The 20796-nt window shown below is 39.0% G+C and overlaps 1 protein-coding gene across 9 annotated transcripts in view; it reads left to right on the top strand.

The window, feature by feature from the left end:
- LOC131676612 (neurexin-3) overlaps positions 1-14354 on the top strand; it is a 252382-nt gene extending 238028 nt beyond the window's left edge. For 6 of the 9 annotated variants that reach the window (XM_058955779.1, XM_058955780.1, XM_058955778.1 and 3 more), the window contains 2 exons: positions 2703-2997; positions 3055-14354. In XM_058955779.1, coding sequence (XP_058811762.1) covers positions 2703-2997; positions 3055-4217 — 1458 coding nt within the window. In that variant the 3' untranslated portion in view covers positions 4218-14354. Of the gene's footprint in view, positions 1-2681; positions 2998-3054 lie in introns of all 9 variants that reach the window. The other 3 variants (XM_058955777.1, XM_058955773.1, XM_058955771.1) reach the window with 1 other exon arrangement.
- The last annotated feature ends 6442 nt before the right edge of the window (positions 14355-20796 follow it).

Genomic DNA, 20796 nt, shown 5'->3' with positions numbered 1-20796 from the left:
GTATCAATTACCAAAATTGACTCACATCCACCGTTTAATGCTTTGTTTTGGCAAAGTATAATGCACACCACTGTTCTGAGCTTTTCTCATTAACCTTCCGGAAGTCGCGCTAGTGCACTGAGTGCACGCTGCTCTGAAAATCTAGCGAAATCGTCGTAGCGCTCCTGCGGCTGCTCATTCAGTGGGCCATTTGCGCGGCTTCCGAAAGATTCAGTTGTAAATTTTTCGCGTTTGTGAACAGTTTTGTTGATTTAGATAGGTGTGATTAGATTTCATTACCCCGTTTAGCAACAAAAAATCCAAACGCACCGACCACTCTCACTGTGGAGGATAAGCCGAACAAGAATTGTCCTCTGCCACAGCTAACAGTAGAAAAAGAGTGAAGCAGGCAGGAAAGCGGCAATGTCTGGGAGCAGACTGCGGTGTCTCCCGGAGTGTTTTTTCTGTCGCGGAAAATTCGGCTATTTGTCATCACAGTCATTAGGAAGGTTCCAACAAAAAACAGTTAACGTCCCTGGTTAACAGTTAAGGACTACTGCAGGAGCTGGCAACATAAAAACCGGAAAAACTCGTTTGAAGCAAATAAATTCAGTTAAAATTATTTCTCGTCTCATTAGACCCGGAGAAATTGTAAAACACGGAGGTCCGGAGAACGTTTCCAAAAACTGGAGTCACCGTACCAAACCCACAAACTCAATTATCACATGGCTACTATTCAGTGTGCTGAGTATTTTTTGTGTGATCTTTGTGAATCCGATTACGGAACTTCATATGATTTGATATGTAACCACCTAGCAGTAATGAAATTGCGTATCCGGATTTTTAGTTCTCCACATATAGATGAACCTATATACAGAGAGTTGAAATTCAAGGATATGCTATTGTTCCTAACCCAGTGTGGTAAAGAGTATGGTTTGAGCTAAATTTGAATGACAGTGTCTCTTCGGAGGTGTTGTCATTCTGTTATCTCAATATCCCCTCGGGGGTGTTGATATATCCGCTCACTGTTGAAATAAAAATTCTAAATCCCTCCGAGGTTTGGAAGTTTTATTTCTGCTATTGTAGCACCTGTAGCACGTTCAGCATCCTTCCGAGAGTGCAGAATGCTCTGCTTTAATGGTTCTGTGTCATTATTTTCCTTATCTTATCACTTCCCCAATCCTTCCCATTAGGAAAATGATGAAAAAGCAGATCATGACAAGGCACAAATCTCCGATCAACAAGGGGAACGTGCCATTTGAGCCAACTGATTCCTGATTCCCGACTCACTGCTGATACAGCTAGTCATATAGGAACAAAAAAGTCTGATTAGCAGCTTTGCACTGTCGTTGGCTCAACCAATTCGAACAGGCAGTATACGGTCTGAAAAAAGCAGGCCATGCTACTGAGAGCGCCCATAATGACGTGATCAACTATGAGACATTCACGCGTTTACTGAAAAACTACTACGCCTTAGAGGAATCTGTGCTGTTGTGGCAGCGATTCAAGAATCCGCACAGTACAACATGACAAGATGATTTAAATTATGAAGCGGACCAAGAAGCGCATCGAAGAACTAACTAACTCTACTATCAAAACCATGAAACAGTTTACACTCGGTTCCAGTCACCCTGCATATTTTCAATTGCTATTTTCCGTTGAGCCATTGGAAGAAAAACCACTCCATTTTCCGAGCAATGCTAATTATTTTTCTTAGAAGTGTCAATGTCTGTTTTGTGCTGTCTCTTTTTACGCGTTTTCGAGTAAATGATAGCTAAATGTCTGTATATTGCACCACTTTCAAGATTTCCAGCGCACCACTACCAATATATTTTGACTATAGAGACAAATGTTTCGATCTTCGACCGTTAGATGTCAGTGTAATAAGATTCGTTCATATTTTTTTTTATTTCCACAGTTGCCGAAGAAAAGGGTTTTGAAATTGTGAATTAAATTAGTAGCACAAATTGAGGGGGTTTCACATTGCTATTTTTTCTACTGTATATAATTAAGCTTACCAGTTTTGACATTGGAATTTTTCGTTTGTGTTTTGTTCTTTTGAAAAGTTTTTTGCAAGATTAGCAACTGACAGTGTTTTATAAATAACTGAACTAACGAAACAACCGAAAAACAAAATTGCATGATTGTTTTTTCTTTATAATTTGTAAACCAGCTGCAATCGAATATTTACCTCGAACCCTTCTGCACTATCTTTGAAACGAAAAACTATATACACTACCCACACATTGTCTTTTACCTATTATTCTACTTCCAAACAATGCAAACTGCTCGTCCTCAGAAATCACCGTTGACACAGCACAAAACAGTACAGAAAACACAAGATAAACAAACACTTTCTTAATCATTCATTTATTTCTCATAAGTAGATCACATAAACACACATCACATCAACCGCCATTATTTCCATGCGCTGTTTACAAAAAAAAAACATTTGTATAGTTCTTACTTATACCTTCTTGCGCCATCTTTCTATTCTCGCACACATTTACTACTTTTTTGTGGTATGTTTCAACCTCCTTACCTATCTATCTATCTCACCTTATTCCGTTCGTATCTCGCTTTACCACAAATCACTAAACAACGAACCTCAGCCTCGGTTCGAGCTATCCGCCTCTCCCCGGTTGCTAGTGTGGCCGCGGCGCTGGCTCGAACCGGTGCTCAGTCGTGAATGTTAATTAAAGAATTCTTCGGCTAATTTCAAGACACCGGCCAGCGGCTACCCGGGCGTGATGGATGATCTGATCTTCAGCGGAGCTGGATCCGGATGCCGCGGAGATGACGAAGACGAGTGCACTCCACCGTTCGAGAATGGCAGCGGGGATGATTTGATTACGCCGGTTTATGTACCGCCAACGAAGCAAACGACACCGACAGGTGGAGCTAGCGGTGGTCGAAGAAAGGACGAAGGGAAACTTTGCGACGACGAAGACTGTATGCACGGATCGGGATCGGGTGAAGTGACCGAGGTGTTTACAACTTCGACGGCGAAGAGTTCAGGTGAGTGTGTTGCATTGGTCCCCCTATCAAGTCAGTAACAAAAACACATACTTTCAGATTCGAGCCCGGATGTCACTTACACAACGGTCGATTTTGATAAGAAAACGGACGGAACAACTACACTTACTACTCAAGGTAAACCGGAAACGTATGCTCCCAGTGAGACTACGCATGAAATGGATTCTACCAGCAGTGGAACGACAGGTTATGGTAGTAGTAGTAGCAGCAGCAGCAGTAGCAGTAGTAGCGGAAGTCCCAGCAGCACTGGAACTAGTTACGGAACAACCGTTTCCATAGGTACGACAGGCACAAGCAGCGGTACAACCAGTGGAACAAGTAGCCGAACTACCTACACGACAGGCACAACATCAGGTTCTAGTACGTTTGGCTCAACGACGCAACATCATACACCTTCGGAAACTACAGTCAGCTATCGTGATCGGGACAGAGATCATATTCGTGAAACCACATACCCACACACACCGTCATCGACAACCGAGGATGAAGAACCCATCGACGTACGAAGACCGGATGACGAAGATGATTCAGAACAAGAACACAAAGCGAACTCCGGTCGGCGACCACCACCAGTTAAAGTGATGGAGGCACCAAATCCAGAACCTGAACCACCGTTCAACTCCCATCAACCGGCCTACACTCCGACACGACTTCCTAAACATAAAGGAGGACGCATCAATTCGGAAGCTGAGGAACGAACGGCTATGATCATCGGCATCGTGGCAGGTGCTTTGATTGCAGTGATCTTAGTGATTTTGCTAGTATTGTGGATCAAGTCGAATGGCGACAGGTCATACAAAACCGAACATGATAAGAGTGGTCTGTACGGGCAGGGTCCAAGTGCGGCTCTGCTGGGTGGATCGCACACCAACACGCATAATTCACAATACAACACGCATCAACAGCACCAGCAGTCACATCTTCAGCAGCCTCCACATTACAACGGAAGTGGTAGCAGTGGTGGAATGGGTGTTGATCATCACACAAACGGAGGTGGCACTATGCCTCTTAACGGTTCGTTACGTCACCATCATAACGGTGGTAATGGGATGGGTGGCGGTATGGGAATGGGAAGTGGAGGTAGTGGTGCCAGCATGGGTTACAATGGAAGCGATCGAGGTAGCATGCAGTCAGGTGGAATGGGCCAACCACAGAAGACGAAAAATCGGAATTCTAAAGACATCAAAGAGTGGTACGTCTAGATCACCCCAACAAGAAGAAAAAAAAACAATACACACTAAATAGGAGTCTACTCAACTACACACGACACGATCGCACGCATCAGAGACGATTATATTTATACTGCTGTCTCCGTCGTCAGAGAACACAACGGGACAACACACGCGCCAGGCATGTTTAAAACTATCATTGATTAATTAATTGTATTGATCAATAATGAACATTGTGATGAAAAGAACAAAAAAAAACTAAAATAAGATACATACCTATCGCCGATTATGGTCGTTCGTTAGCGCAAAGCTGAGTTGTAAATAGCGAAGAACCCCAAAGAAAAGTAAGAACACAAACATACACACACACAAATGAGTCACACAATGCTCGCATTATTTGAAATAAGAGTGAAGTTACGAAAAAGATGCGCGTGGTTAGAATGAGCGTGTGTGTAGATTACAAACTGACACCAAGTGACAGTGGAACTATGTACAGTGGGAAAGGTGGAACAAAGTATTTGAGCAAATCGAAAGATTTTGATTGTTATCCAATTTTTTTAAGTTTTAAACCGTTATACCGTGTATTTAGCAAATGAAACTCACTGTGTAAGATGATTAGTAGATGTTACTAAATTGAAGCGAAAAGTACTGTCAGTTATTTGCCTCTAAAAAAATGTTGAATTATTGGTTTTCGTTGGATTGGTTAACATTGGAAAAGCTGTAGGTTACAAATTTACTGTTTTAAAAATTCGTATTAATAGACCCATTTGTGGGAAGTTTCGTAATTTACCCCGCCTCTTGAAGCGGGTTCGGGTGAATGGGTGATGTTGAAATTGTTATCATTGGTTTAATCTTGCACTATCATCTATCAGAATCCTATTCTCAGAGCCACGTCACCAAGTGACTAGAAGGATTTTTTGTTTTGGTCACCATGTAACGTAACTGTGAGAATTGGGCCCGGTTTGCCTTTTTTGTATTTATTTGGTATATCTTCACAAACAGCCCCCTTGGCCCCATTGGTGCTTGCTTAAATTAGCTTTTATCAAATTCATCGTCAAGTGGATGTCAAATACCGTCGCCACACTGTAAAAAATGCACCGAAGTTCGGTAACAGCTTTCTGAAAACCATAGTTGGTTCTCCTGAAAGGCTTTGCCACTACTCGGGTTCTTGTTTACCCGGTGGATCCTTCTTGTCAGTGCGGCCTAGTTGCTTCCATCATAATTTCGGATTTTCGTATATAAACAAAAGGGTAAACAAACAAAATAAATTTATAAATTTACCGACTTTTATTCTCCCCTGCTATACTGTGCACCGCTGCTTCTGTTAACAGATCCGGCAGCGGGGAGGTGAGCAAGATTCTTTTGTTGGAACTTCCCTGGCTACAGGGCGACCAGTCGCCGGGTCCACTCATTCCCCGTGCATGGCCCAGTTAGGTACCGCAGTAAACTACCTCAGGTGGATCCGTTGTCCTACCTACTTCGCCCCCCCCCCTTTACGATTATCTATAAAGAAGAGCTATGCTCGTTCGGCTGATCCTCCACGGTGAGGGTGCGTGGTGTCTGGATCCTTTGTAATTAGCCGGGGAAGCGAGTGGCACCTTTACAATTAGCTTCCCGTTCCCGGCGACCCAACACCACAAACTTACGCAACCGATCCACGGGACGGTACTTTCAACGTGAATCGACATTCGTCCTTCCACATGTTTAACAAAAATTACTACACCTATCTGGACTAACAAAATCGTTCATGAACAAAAATATAAACAAAATTTTACGTAAAAAGTGAACGATCATATGGAACAGTGGTGAGCATTATGTTGCAAAATAATACACTCTACGGAGAGAGTGCGCAAAGATAGGTATATCTCCACCCAGTGCTAAATTGTTACCCTGACGGGTTACAAGGTAATCGCAGGAGAGAGCTATTGCGTGAGTGAAGATCTCGAGCTCGAATGCGGGAGTGAAGATCTAGGCATCCGAAGATTGTTATTGCTCTGGCTGATAGTAGGTCAGAGACAGATAAGGATCGATAGCAGTTCCTCGCTGTCTAGAGTGTCGAGCTGTATTAGCTGACAACTGAAATCTGTTTAGGAGTGCAAAGCGCATGAACCGGCGCACAGTGTCGCCTAGCCGGACAAAACCTCAAAATTCCATCTTAAATTTTTCGTGATTTAACATTGTTCTCTGTTTCTTAATAGGTTGAATAGAGCCTTCTCAAAATATTAAGTCCCGAAGACGAGAGTTTAATTTTTTACAGAACTTCAAAGGTGAAATAGATGATGAATTCTGAGGAAAACTCTTTTCAAACCTAAGTTATTCAAATGAATATATCTTTTTAGCTAAGATTCCGATTGGGGTCAAACTGATTTCATTTGAAAGGTTATTCGCTGGACTTATAGCTGCCATTCGATTTAGTCGATACAAGCCTTTCTTCTCGCTCAGACATGAAAAACAAATAATAAATCGAGCAATAGTTTAAAATTATAATATTCAAAGTGGCTGTACTTTTTTTAAACGGTTCGGAAAGATCGCTTGTTGTTCATTATACTTGAAAATTAGTGTACTTTCCGAAAATGAATATCTTGTTTTGCCCCTTTCTGCCCCGAGGTATGACAAAAAGGTGATTTTTCATGATACGTCTGAAGGAGACGCATGGTAGCCTTTGACTACCCAGGGTTCGCAATATAATTTATAGATGTGTCTTATCATTATCAACAATTGAAAAAATGTGTATTCTGCTAAAAAATTCACCGCACCTAATTTTTTTATATTCGTAAATGTTGAATTTTCGAACCACCCTAAGTGCCAAAATTTTGAGGATTTAAAAAATAAAAAAATAAACATCAAACATGAATTCAACGTCACAAAATTACCCTAATGTGAAGTTTTCATCAAATTCGGGCCACTTTCGAGGTTTTGTCCGACTTTTGTATGGAAGGTGATCACTGTGCGGCGTTGGACAGTTTCGATTCTGTTAACGTAATTCTGGTAGTACGGTAGAGCGATTTTAGACGGTATACATCACTAAAGTGTTTCGTTATTCGAAAGATGAAACCAAGCTGTCGCGATGCCTTATCCACAATGTATGATGTGTGTGGTTTGAATGTTAGCGCCGAATCCATGATGACTCCGAAATCCTAAACGTGTGTCTTGGAATGCTCGAGTCGAACAAACGGTAGTTAAATTGGATAGAAGGGCGTTTCTGCGCGAACGTACAGATTGAGCATTTACTCGGACTTAAAGCCATTCTGCTTTACATTACACCACGTACTAATTTAGTGAACTGGAGAGCTTCATGTCGTCGGAGAAAGAAAGGCGGGTCCTTATAATTTGATATTAACGACATTAAAGTAAAGGATGAATATTACTGGGCCGAGGTGGCTTCCCTGCGGGATGCCGAATGTAGCACAGGATGGTGCAGAATATTTAATGCTGACTCCACCGCAGCAGGAACGAAACCAGTACAGAAGTTGTCCATGAATACCGAGTTTGTCTATCCTTGCTATTGCGATATCACAGTAGATTCTGTCGGAGGTCATAGACAGATCCACGTAAATAGCATCGTCTTTCAATCTGTCGGCGAATCCATCGAGTACATATATTGTGAACGAGAGCAGTTTGGTCGTAGTCGATCGTTTAGGCATAAAACCGTGCTGGTTGTCTGCAATGTAGTGTTTGTAGTGAAAGAAAATAGTCCAAAACAACCAGCTGGAATAGTTTTGATACGGCACTCAAACACGAGATTCCCGGATAATTATCAATATTTGATTTGTTTTCCTTTTTATGAAATGGAAACATGTGAGCTGCTTTCCAGCAGGAAGGGAACTTTCCAGTGGCGAGCGATAGCTCGAAGACTCGCCGAAGTGGTTCAAGAAGCCTGCTGATGCACTGTTTGACAAAAATCCAGAAAACGCCATCTGGGCCCGAGGAATCTGCTGGATGCTTTTAGCTTGGCAAAGGAATGGCAGCATTATCGACACAAATTCGGTTGATGCTTCGTCCTAGAAAAGTAGTGGAATTGGCGGCGGCAGCGACTTGTTGTGGTGGAAGATGCTCGCCGGAAAAAAAAAATGCTTGAAAATTTATAGGAGAACAGTTGGCAAATCTCCTTAGTGTCGGTGCCTAACACTTCATCAAATGATATACAAGATGGTAAACCGGATATTTTTCGCTGCTCGTCACATGCTATCGCAACGTTTTGAGCTTAGATTTGAGCTTACGCTCGATGTTTCGCTGGTATCTGAAAAAGGTGCGTTAGCTTTGTTGTTTATATTCGTGGTTGGATTAAAAGTAGTGTTTTCGTAATGTGTCTTATGCTTCGAGATTTTTTTTAAATGCAGTTCGTTTGGCAGTTTTAAATTATCTAACGACTATGTCGTATGCTAACGATGCTGTCGTAATCAGCGTGTTTAAAATCGTAGATGGTAGAGCTTGTGACGTCTTCAAAGTTCTCTGCTTGGCTACGAACGAGTAGAAGACACCATACTAGCCTTATTCTGCATTACGACGGACCGCTTTTTCAAAGGAATACGATTCACATTTTCTATAACGATAGCAAAATCAAACGGAAGTCAGATTGAGAGCAGCTAAGCAGACGTCCGATGTACGCCCATTCTCGTTGATGGCATTACTGATATGCCGAAGAGTTGCGCTGCTGTAGCTGTCCAGAATACAACTGGCATTGTTGATAAGCGCAGATTTTTCGATATCCCGTCGTAGGAATCCATTACTTCCCTGGCACCAACTCAAGCCAGATAAGTTGAAGTCGGCCAGCATAACAATATCATCAGTCGGGGTGGCGAAACGGAGGAAAAACTAGTTGGAATCGCGAATTTTATCAGGTGGACAATACACGACACACAGGAACAGATTACCATTGGCAAATTTCACTGATAGCCACTAGAGTGACAGGAAAAAATGACCCCTATTGGCCCATCCCTGATTCGATTTCTAGTCCCACCAGGAGTACTTGCACCAAATTTAAAGCAAATCGGACAAGTCTAGCTACCGGACCAACGTGCCTGAAGTTTGTATGGGATTTTTCGACAATTTACATGGAGAAAACCCACTAACTCGCATTTTTGCCGCTAGGTGGCACTGTATGTATCGCATTATCACTGTAAGTGAAAATAAGTAAGATAATTTAATTGTCTACAACTTTGCCGAAGACTGCTAGTGAATTCGGCTTTGTTAAAAGAAGTTATTAAGCTTTTAGTGAAGTGATGTCTGAGTCAGTTTTGCATGGGGCCTAGCAGTGCATGGTTGTGTATCAGTACTCGATTTGCGCGAACTAAACATTTTTGTGAAATAACCGTAAGATTTAGCTCTATGATATATTCAGAAGAATTGTAGTAAATAATACGAGCTATGTTTTGGATACAACGTTTTAGTTCCACATTTCACCACGTAGAGGGCGCCAACACTAACTTTTCAACGGAAAGAGATAGAAATTAGGTGTCTTCCACAAAGTTGTAGAACAGATATTTTCCAATAATTCTTTCGAACATCTTGAAAGTCTATCTCTCTTCTATGAAAAGTTAGTGTTGGCGCCCTCTATGCGGTCATAGTTGGAACTAAAATTTTTCAACCAAAACATAACTCGTATTATGTCTTATAATTCTTCTGAACATACTATTGGGCTAAACCTATCGATTATTTCACAAAAATGCATAGTTTGTGGGAATCGATTACAGATACACAACCATGCACTGCTAGGCCTCATGCAAAACTGACTCAGACATCACTTCGTTAAAAGTTTAATAACTTCTTTTAACAAAGCCGGATTCACTAGCAGACTTTGGCAAAGTTGTAGGCAATTAAATTATCTTTCTTATTTTCACTTACAGTGATAATGCGATACATACAGTGCCACCTAGCGGCAAAAATGCGAGTTAGTGGGTTTTCTCCATGTAAATTATCGAAAAATCCCATACAAACTTCAGGCACGTTGGTCCGATAGCTAGACTTGTCCGATTTGCTTCAAATTTGGTGCAAGTTCTCCTGGTGGGACTAGGAATCGAATCAGGGGTGGGCCGATTGCGTTTTAAAAAATTCATTATTTTCCTGGGCAGTCTAATAGCCACACTTGCTCGGTGCTCGCTCACTGATCATTGGGCTTTTATACCATGGCGAACGGCGATAAGCACACCACCACCTGATGACTTACGGCTGTTGAGGGCGTTGCGGTCACAGCGATAGACATCAAACGTTGAACCACCTTTCGGACACTTTTTTCGGAAGGTTTCATGAAGTTTCTGATCGTGTTGTTGAAGCAACCCTCCCATGGCTTTCAATCTGTTAGCCAATTGCGTTGCCATGCCGACGGGGCCAGTCACTCTACTGTCATCGTTCAGTTGCAAGGGAGTCATTCTACATAACATGTGGATTTTTCACCAATAACTACCGCTGGAGAAAATTGCCGGATCTGTCTCAAATTTCGGTTTACTTCGGTCACATGGACGAGCTGCGTACTTTACAAAGATAGGCAAACAGATTCTTAATTTGGAAAAGGTAATTTGAATCGTCTTTTCTCAACAACGATATGCTATAAATTAAAAAAAAATGTAATGATTTCTGCACTGATGGTTACTATGCCTACTATGAGGCACTCAAACGATGGTTGTCAAGATGATGGTACTAGCACATCAGTAATATTTAAAAATCTACTTTAAAAAACTTTTCCTTTTAAATCTGTGTCAAATCGTTCGAAAAAGTTTGATTTCAACGTCACCCAAAAACCGCTCTACGTAAAATCCCTCCACTTTTCGGTTGAAAATTGCTTGTTATGAAAAATCGGAATGGGACAAAACCGGTGGACCCTATAAAGAATTGTTACGCTCTGTATAAAAGAATGGCATCTGTCAAGGCTAGGAGAGAAACTCACAAAAAAAACATCTAAAATGCAAATTGTTCTTCTGCACAAATTTAAAGCTATTAATTAAGTAAAACCAAGTGACGGAAACCGAAAAAAAAACTACCGCAATTTTTACTATTGTTAAGATTCCGGATACTCAAAACCTCTCTTCACAGTAAAATAAATAAACTCGTAAATGTTCTCTTTTTCCCTTATAGATTGGTTTTCCTGCTTTCGTTACATGGTTTGTCCGTTTGAAAACCAACATGTTTTAAATGTCCTAAAACTAATTATCAAAAACCAACCGACGACCGCTCGCGATAAGATAGTCCTTTGAATCTATGTAAACAATCACTATCACCTAAGTAAGACGTGAAATTTAAATTCTAACATTTTTTGCTATAACAAAAAGTCAAGAATATATGTCAACTCTAAACCGCCGGATTTTTTTTTGAAAAAAAAAATTAACTCAAACTGTACTTATTAAGCAGAATATTTGAAACAAACTTTATAATCCCAAATAGCCCCTCCCAGTTTTCGCGAGGGGATCTTCTGTCAATCGAAAGCGACCCTACCGAGAGTAAAAGAAAAATAAAACAAAGCCCAAAATCGAAACTTTGAAAGCACACTTTTTGCCCTGCAGCAACCTTAAGCGCACCATCCCGAAGTCAGTCAAAGGATACACACACGCACCGTTTGTAATGTTTATTTGTAATAAGAAAATCAAGGAATTACACAATCAGAAATTTCATTTCCCTGCCACTAACCAAAAATAATAAAAAGAGAACTTTCTCTGCCGTTAACATTTATATTCACAAAAAGAAGCAAGTTCACATAACCTAGCAGAATGAAAGTTTCGAAACTGCTTGAAAAACAAGTTGTATACAAAAAGAAAATTCAAACTTATACACACGGTGGAAAAAGAACTTTACGACCGCAAACAATTAAATAAACATTTTCTCTTTCTCTTCTTACGGAACCCATACAAAAGTAAAAAAAATGATCGATTAAAAATGATAAAATTTGAAGGCAACCTATTTCACTCAATTCTTATACTCGAGAAAGAAAAACAAATGAAACAATGAACCAGAACAGAGCAGAACCAAAGCCAGCATTTTGTTTCTCAAAACCTTAGATTGAAAACAAAAAAACAACCAAACCAGAATCCGGCTGTCCACAGCTCACAACGTTTTTTTCTCCATTCTCGGTGACAACAGCGCGAAACATAGACAATTCTACAAGCGACTTAGGAATACTACGAACTTTAATAAAACAATGGAACAACATATCAGTTTTTATACCACGCCTAAGAAGGAGAAGTAAAGCATGATGAAAGGCAGGAGAAACCCCGACGAACGGAGAGAGTTTGAGCAGCTTTAGAAGAGAAATTAATCCTGTCGAACAAACACAATCAAAAGGCTAACATTTTTCATCACATCATCTGTCAAATTTGACACTCGTTTGACAGGTTTGTTGACACGTGTTTTTTGTTCGTGGCAATCCCCCTGACTCCGCATCCATCCACACCCGGGCATTTGTAGGAAACAGACTCATCTTTAGATAGGTAGTTTGAATATTTCTCATCCTTGAAGAAACGCCCCACAAACTAACATGAAAGATCAAAATATCTAAGAAATACATCGAATCATTTGTCACATCCCTCCTAATTTATCGGCATAAAACTAACACGTGATTGTACTGTGTTTGAAAAAGAAGAAAAAAAACAACCGGGGGTGAGAATCCGATACATCTAAAACAAAGCTACATTAGATAAGTTCTAAATATGCGAATGGAAGGATTTGACTGAGACTTTAGAAATACAGAAAGGCTAGAATGTAGCAAACTATAGATAAGGCTTACAGTAGCGAACAAAATATACCAGAGCAAGATTAGACAATGAGTTCTTGTAGGAGCTTTTCTCTCGGCAGCCTCCAAAAGTTGTTTGTACGTTCAATATGCATTAAAAACAAATTCTAATGAAGACAGAATCGGGTAGTTAGCATATCCTCCTTTAATCCTGCGGAGGTCGTGCAGTGCACTGAGTGCCCAACGTTGTGATATTCAGACGAAATAGCTTCAGGTGGACGCCTAAATGTAGACTCAGGCACTACTGTCCGAGGGCTAACATTCAGCACGGCTTGCAAGTGACAAATCATACGACTTTTTGGTTATGGAATATTCTCCTGTTTATTGGGTTATTATGTTTTAGTCGATTCTTAACCTCCCACCCTAAATGCTCAATCGGATTTAAGTAAGGTATTTTTAAATGTTTCGGGACGTTGTTATTGTACCGTGAGAGCTTCAATGGTGGAATTTTTCGATGAGCCCAAATCAATGACTTCCATTAGATTTGTCTCTGTACATTTTGCGCTAGAATTCGCGGGGGGAAACAAGCAGTAGTTTGTGATTACTCTCAGTAATTTTCCGATATTCTTTAAGTTCGTCCGGAACTGACTTTTCCTTGAAAATGATTGATATCGTCCAATACGACTCCTTAACTGGATGAAGGTGAACGATTCGTACGATCAACATCCTTTTCTTGTTGTGTTAACACAGAAAAGCTCCTACCTAACGGAAAGACAGAAGAACTAACAACTTTAGAGAAAGGACAGCCATCATGTTATATAATTTACTAAGCTGTAGAATTTGTAAAAAATAGCAAAAAAAAACAAAAGAAAACAATAATTATTGATAACTACTAAACTGAATAAGAGACGACAAGTCGAATAGCAGACATGTAGTGAAAAGGACGATGACAAAACAACCAGCCATTTTGATGAAAGAAAAAAAAAAACAAACAACATAATCGCTAAGCTAAACATCTCATCACATACACACACCGGCAAAATTCCGCGATCTGAGCCCATCCTGCTGAACATGAGAAATAAACAATTGAAGCATTCAAGGCTGGAATCTTAAAGAAAAAAAACTCTTCTACATAATAGCATATTTATGGCAAACAGCATAAGTAATACACTATTAGCGAAATCAAGCAGAAAATGACAAAACCACAAGGACTTTTTTCTTGTTAGCTGTATAGGTTGATGTTATCTAAAAAAGTGACTACACAAAACAAAAGATGAAAAATAAACAAATACAAGCGGAATATTGTTTCGGTTCCTGTGTTTTGATATTGATTTATTTTTCCGTTGCTGTACAATAGAGGTTAAGCGAGAATTAAATTTGAAAAACAAAAAGCAAACAAAAAAATGAAAAAAACGGTCATATAATGTTTAAGATAATAAGGTAAAAAAATGTATATTTGAAGAAACAGAAAACTGCAGTTTTGTTGCTGAAATAAAGATTAAAATTATAAACGCGTGTTTGATATTGAAAATGGCGTTTGAGTAATGCGCTAATCGAAATCGATTGACATTCAATGGATTTTGTTTGGAATAAGCAAACAATTTCTGGAGGCTTTAAAATATCCGAAAATGTCCATTAAAGGTACTTTTAAGCTGTACGCACACGAGGCGACTGGAAAAACGCCACAAAAAATCTTCACTATGTATTTTGTTTTGCCCTACCTATTCCAACGCGGTAACTGCAAAAGCGTTGGATAATTATCTTATCAAATAAATTTTCGCATTACAATCGCAAATAGCAAATACTAGTACACTAAAAGCTTACTGGCAACCTTAGAGCGGTCTTTAGTAAGCAGTTGATGTGGCGTGTACGTTTCGGTGAATGTCTCAATGTTTCAAGCTTTTAAGGTTCGAGTTTTGAGCATGTGTTAGAATTGAATGCTTGGTAGTATGCGTAGGACAAATTGTGTTCAGCTTTGCTACCGGATTATCCGTTTAAACCTTTTCAAAAATATAAAAGAATCAATAATTAACAATAGCTGGTGGAAAAACCATCGGCTTAGCTGAATGGTGCTTTTGAAAAAGTAGAAGAAAATTTAGCTCGAGATTTAATGTATCCAGGAAAGTTTTCGAAAATGCTATTTCAAACAACTTTGTTGAAGACATAAATACTTCATATGTTCAGTGTAGCGAAGCATAGTAGACTATATGTAAAAGAAAACCTTTTAAAGAAGTTATTCCGATATTGCTGTCTGCGGTTTACAAACAAAAAAAAATCACATTGCTTTCAAGGTATGTGTCTCTGAAGCTTACAAAAGAAATTATATTGAAGAGAACTGGCTTTAAATTTGTTTCCTAATTATTGTTTTATATCTCGAAATGCTGCATTCATGTAGCCTTCATATTTTTTAGCAAAATTGTTTTAAATGATATTATCAACAATTTTGCTGAAGGCACCAAGTCATTGACCATTTTTAAAGAGAAAATTTTCCACAATAGGGATCTTTAATTTGGAAAAATTGTACCAGTTTTTCATATGTATTGATAGCGGTTGTCCTTACAAGTGCACTCATATCATTCTTAAACCTTAATTATTCTGATTTTTAAATTAAAAAAAAAAACCAAATTAAATTCAACCAACAAACTGACAGTTGTCCCACTAAATGACGTATCTGCAAATATCTCGTTCGCCTCATTGTTAACCGGGACAGCACCCCACACAGCATGATCTGGTACTTTGTCAATCCGCTAGCAGCCTGCCATCCCAAGTTTCATCTGCAAACTATGGTAGATCTGATAAGGCAACCTATAGAGTCGTGCAAGTCGCATGAGTTTGGATGTGTTATTGTCCTAAAAAGGAAACAAACTAAAAAATGTTTTTGCCTTTCTCATATAAAGAAAGGCTATGCAATCACTGTAAAAATCGTCTTTTTAACCGAGGCCCGGAGGGCCGAGTATCATACACCATTCGATTCAGTTCGTCGAGATCGGCAAATGTCTGTGTGTGTGTGTATGTATGTGTGTGTGTATGTGTGTGTGTATGTGTGTGTGTGTCATTTAAACTCACACAATTTTCTCAGAGATGGCTGAACCGATTTTCGCAAACTTAGTTTCATCTGAAAGGTATAACGCTCCCATAAGCTGCTATTGAATTTTTAGTTGATCCGACTTCCGGTTCCGGAGTTACGGGTTGAAGAGTGCGGTCACACAGCAAATTCCCATATAAACTGGTACCACCATAATGTTCAAATGATGTAAAACATATTAAAATTGATGTAACATTACTCTAGTTTGCGGGTCTGGATCACTAATGATCAATCAAAGCAGCTTTGACCACATTGGCCACCTATGACGGTTCATGACGCCTTCGGGGAACCCGCCAAGTTCCTAAGCTAATATCACACCCATTCCACAACGAATTCTCTACCGATTTTTACGAACTTAATTTCCAATGAAAGATACAGTATTACCATTGACTGCTGCTGAATTTCATTCGGTTCTGACTCTTGCTTCCGGAGTTACAGGGATGTTAGTAAGGATACACTGGAATTTCCCATATAAATCGGTACAATCGTAATACCTCAGAGGCTAAAAACTATTGAAATGGTCACCAAATTACTTCTAATCGTAGATCTAGATCACTGATTGCCAATCAAACATTCTTTGAATATATTGTCCACTATCGACGATTCCGGAAGTCCGGAATTCCGGGCATATTCCACAATTAAAGTCACATCGGTTCATCGGTGATGACTGAACCGATTTTCTCAAACCAAGTCTCAAATGGAAGGCAAAATATGCAGTTGAGTATTGCGTAGCCGCCCCTTCCCCCCCCCCCCCTCCCCACCTTGCCCTCACACCTCCCTCCTTCATCACTCCCCTCTTCTTGGATCACCCTCACGCCCAGATTTCCTTCATCCACCCCGTATACCGAAATAAGATGAAGGATTTCTGACGCATCCTCCACACCCACTCTACTAAACCCCCATTCCCTACACGTTCAAACGCATTCCACCAACCTTTGCAAATTATAATCACATGAAGATAACATTGAACTCATGCTGATTAAGCTAATTAAATATTATTCTTTTGCCTTTCTCATATAGAAAGGTTATGCAATTGCTCCAAAAACCGACTTTCTAACCGAGGCCCGGAGGGCCGAGTCTCATATAACATTCGACTCAGTTCGCCGAGATCGCAAAATATCTGTGTGTATGTATGTGTGTATGTATGTATGTGTGTATGTGTATGTGTGTATGTATGTGTGTGTATGTGCGGATTTGTTAACAAAATGTCCACATCAGTTACTCGGAGATGGCTGAACCGATTTTTACAAACTAAGATTCAAATGAAAGGTATAATATTCCCATAGGTTGCTATTGAATTTCATTTTCAACCGACATCTTGTTCCGAATTACGAGTTGAAGAGTATGGTTACAAAACAAAATTTGTTGATTTTTCCAAATCGGTTTCTCGGAATTTTCTGAACCGATTTTGACAAACTTAATTTTAAATGAAAGGTCCATCAGCTGCTGTTGAATTTTGTGTGGATCCGAGTTCTGGTTCCTGAATTACAGGGTGATACGTACGATCACGCAGCAAATCCCGATTCTAACGAATTCTGCGATGAATGTAAAAAGGTGATTTTTTTTCCAAAATGTAAACACAACTGTTGAATTTGTAGATCTAGGTCCCCAACAGTCATTCAAAGTCTCTTTGGCCACACTGGCCACCATCGACGGATCCGGAAGCATCCAAAGTCAGAATAACGGTTATATTGGTTTCTCGAAAATGGCTAGATTTGCTCAACTTAGTCTCAAATGAAAGGTGTTGCGTCCCCAGAAACTGATATTAAATTCCATCTCCATCCGACTTCCAGCACCGGAGTTACGGGTTGTGGAGGTCGATCACATAGAAAACTCCGATTCAAACCGATACCGCGATGAATGCAAAAAGGTGCTCTTATATATACTTACCAAGTGTAATAAGAATGAAAGACATTTCCATAAAGTTATATTGTACGAACCAGCTATTAAATCATAGTTTGGAGAAATGAGAAAGGCACAATTGCACCTCTAGGTGGATTAAAACAGGTTTTTTTTCAATAGTTTCGGGCCTAAAACTTGAAAAAGGACTGAGATATTATTAACTCACGGTTCTAATCTGCATCAGAATATGCCGTAACCTGCACACCCCTAAAGATCCCTATTGAGAAAAAATAATCTTTTTTTATTACATACATCGATAAAGCTGATTTTCGTAATCACAACAATGTTTTTTTTCAAACTCAGGAAACGTAAAAATAAAATTTAAATTCAAAATAAAGGTTGTTGACAGTCTTGATTTGACATATCGAATTTCACCACAAATGATGCCCTGTCAGAAAAAATGAATACATGTTTTCCTGGTTTTCCCGCAGCGTTATTTTTATTTGACAAAAACGCCATCCAATGGATATAGTTTTTTTTTTCATTTTGGGTATTGTCTAGATAGGCCAGATTAACGACGCTGAATCTCTCTGGATAAAGACTCGACACGTCAATCGTTTGTTTACCATTTATCTGTCGGTGTCCTCCCAACCGAGCACGACACTTGTCAATGGCCCTCGTTCCAGAAGGATTCGAAGCGATTTTCTTTGGATTGAGGACTTTTGACAGGTCTCGTGCTCAATTGGAATGACACTTACTGATAAATAATAAGAATAAGGTAGAGATGGCGAAGGATTCAGCGTCTTTAGCCACAGGCCACACACAACCGCAGTTTTCCTACGTATGGTTGTCTATGTTTACATAAGATTTTTAAAAACAAAAAAATCGTTTTTACGTATGACGATTTTTTTTAAAAATAATATATTATGTATATAGGACCTAAAATTTATCGAATGGAATGGAAAACTATATATAGCTTAATGACGCAATTACTAATAGCAGAATTTATCACTAGAATTTGTATATCAAAAGATACGCTGTTTTATATTGGAAAACTTGTTCGTAGTTGTTAAACCTTCAAAGTTGATGATTTCGAAATTATGTGATCGTGAAAGTTTTGAGAAAGTTCAAAAAATCAACAATTTTCATCAACGCCACACCCCCCCCCCCCCAACCAAATTTCTAGCTACGCCATTGGATCTTCCAGAAATTATCACTGCCTTTAATTTAAATCGATTGATAAAAGAAAATGTACATGCTTTGAATCAAGTGTTTCGCAAAAAAGAGTAAAAGGTTTTTTACCATTTTTTTCAATTTAAAATTTCGAATAATTTCAAATGAATATCCACCGTGAATACGTTTTAAAAATCCCATTCTATCGATCTAATTTTAGTTATTGCTTCGAGAACAAATGGAGAATTTTGGTGAAAAATGCATTCAATGTTGGTCTCTAGCTCATCAGTTGCTTGCGGTTTGCTGGTGCAGACGAGAAAAAATTCAAGGGATGTCAAATCGCAAGAACGTGGCAACCAATCGACATTATCGTTTTTCGATAGGATTCATCTATCGAACATCGTCTCCAATAAATCGATGGTGACATTAGCTCCATTATCATTTTTGAAGAAAAATGAACCCAACTTGCCATTATTGTACAAACTGCACTACACAGTCACTTCAATGGGGAAAATAAGGTCTCTTGGATCTACACCATACACTAAAAATTACCTTAGTGTAAAAATGTTTTTTGGCAGTTAATTGCGAAAAGTTAGCTTGATTAAAAATTACAAAATTGGACGACGTATGTTTGTGGCATGATCAAATTATAGAAAAAACTACAAATTGTAAGAAAAATGAGGTTGATATGTCCAGTAATTGAAACATCTCTATTGAAAAAAAAAATCATAGAAACATAACAATATATAGATCATAGTTTTGTATTCGAATTTACTTGTATAATACGTATTTTTTCTGTTGCTGTAGTTTTATTTCCTTTTTTTCACATAAGGTAGACAATCCTATTATTCATTTTTTAAGCGAGGATTATTCTAGGAAATGTACCTTTCTAGTAAAAAAATTATATCAAATCAATCAACCTTAGGTTGAGATATGGCCAATTGGTGTGAAAATCGTGTAAAAACGTTTTCAGGTTAAAAAATATATGTGTAACTCGGACGGTTGCGCTGGTGTACTTTGCACACATTTGCTGAAATTACCCCTCAAAGAGTCATAAAGCACATAAATTCAAACAAAAAAAATAAAGGTGTTGATTCGAAGGTTAAAAGATACATGTAAGTGATAATTTATTATGTATATTCACAAGTTTTCAAGAATGTGTGTAATTTATACAAAAATGTGTGTAATTTATACATGCACGCGACCGCGACCTCGACTTTTACAGATATTAGGCGTTGGGTGAGAGAATCACTCAAACGGAAGAATGTTTTTTTGATGTGATTTGTGGATGTACTAAAGTGCAAATTGTCATTTAGTAACTAAAGCAGACTTACCCGAAGATGTATCTTCCTACAGCGAAGCGGTGCCGATCGATCTATTGGAAATTCAGCCGCGCACCAATTTTTTTTTCTCCGAGAGCTCCTGTGGAAATTTTAGAAAATCCCTCCTGTATAATTAGAAAAATGCAAAAACTATTTAAATCGTGAATTATTTGCATTAGTATAATAGCCTTACCTTATTTTTGGAGTTTTTTATAAATGCCACCACGCGAAAGCATATATTTTTTTCTTAACGTTAAATTGTATGTTCCTGTCTCGAACTGATTCGCTGGGTCTAAATAACTTAATTTTCGCCGTAAAATTCACCTAAACAAAATAAACCAATCGATTAACGTAACGATTAAACGAACTGACAGCGGTTGAGGTTGCAACCAAACTCAGTCCAGTAAAAACGACAAAGGGTAGTTTTAACGTTATCGTTGAGTTATTTTTCGGCGACGTGCACATTTGATTTTGACAGCATGTTCAGGTTCAATTTTCAAGATTCTATAGGTGTGGCAATCTTATTGCTAT

The sequence above is a fragment of the Topomyia yanbarensis genome, chromosome 1 (assembly GCF_030247195.1).
Source record: "Topomyia yanbarensis strain Yona2022 chromosome 1, ASM3024719v1, whole genome shotgun sequence".
Classification (NCBI taxonomy): Eukaryota; Metazoa; Arthropoda; class Insecta; order Diptera; family Culicidae; genus Topomyia; species Topomyia yanbarensis.
The sequence above is the reverse complement of the archived record's forward strand: the minus strand, read 5'-3'. Positions and strand labels throughout refer to the sequence as shown.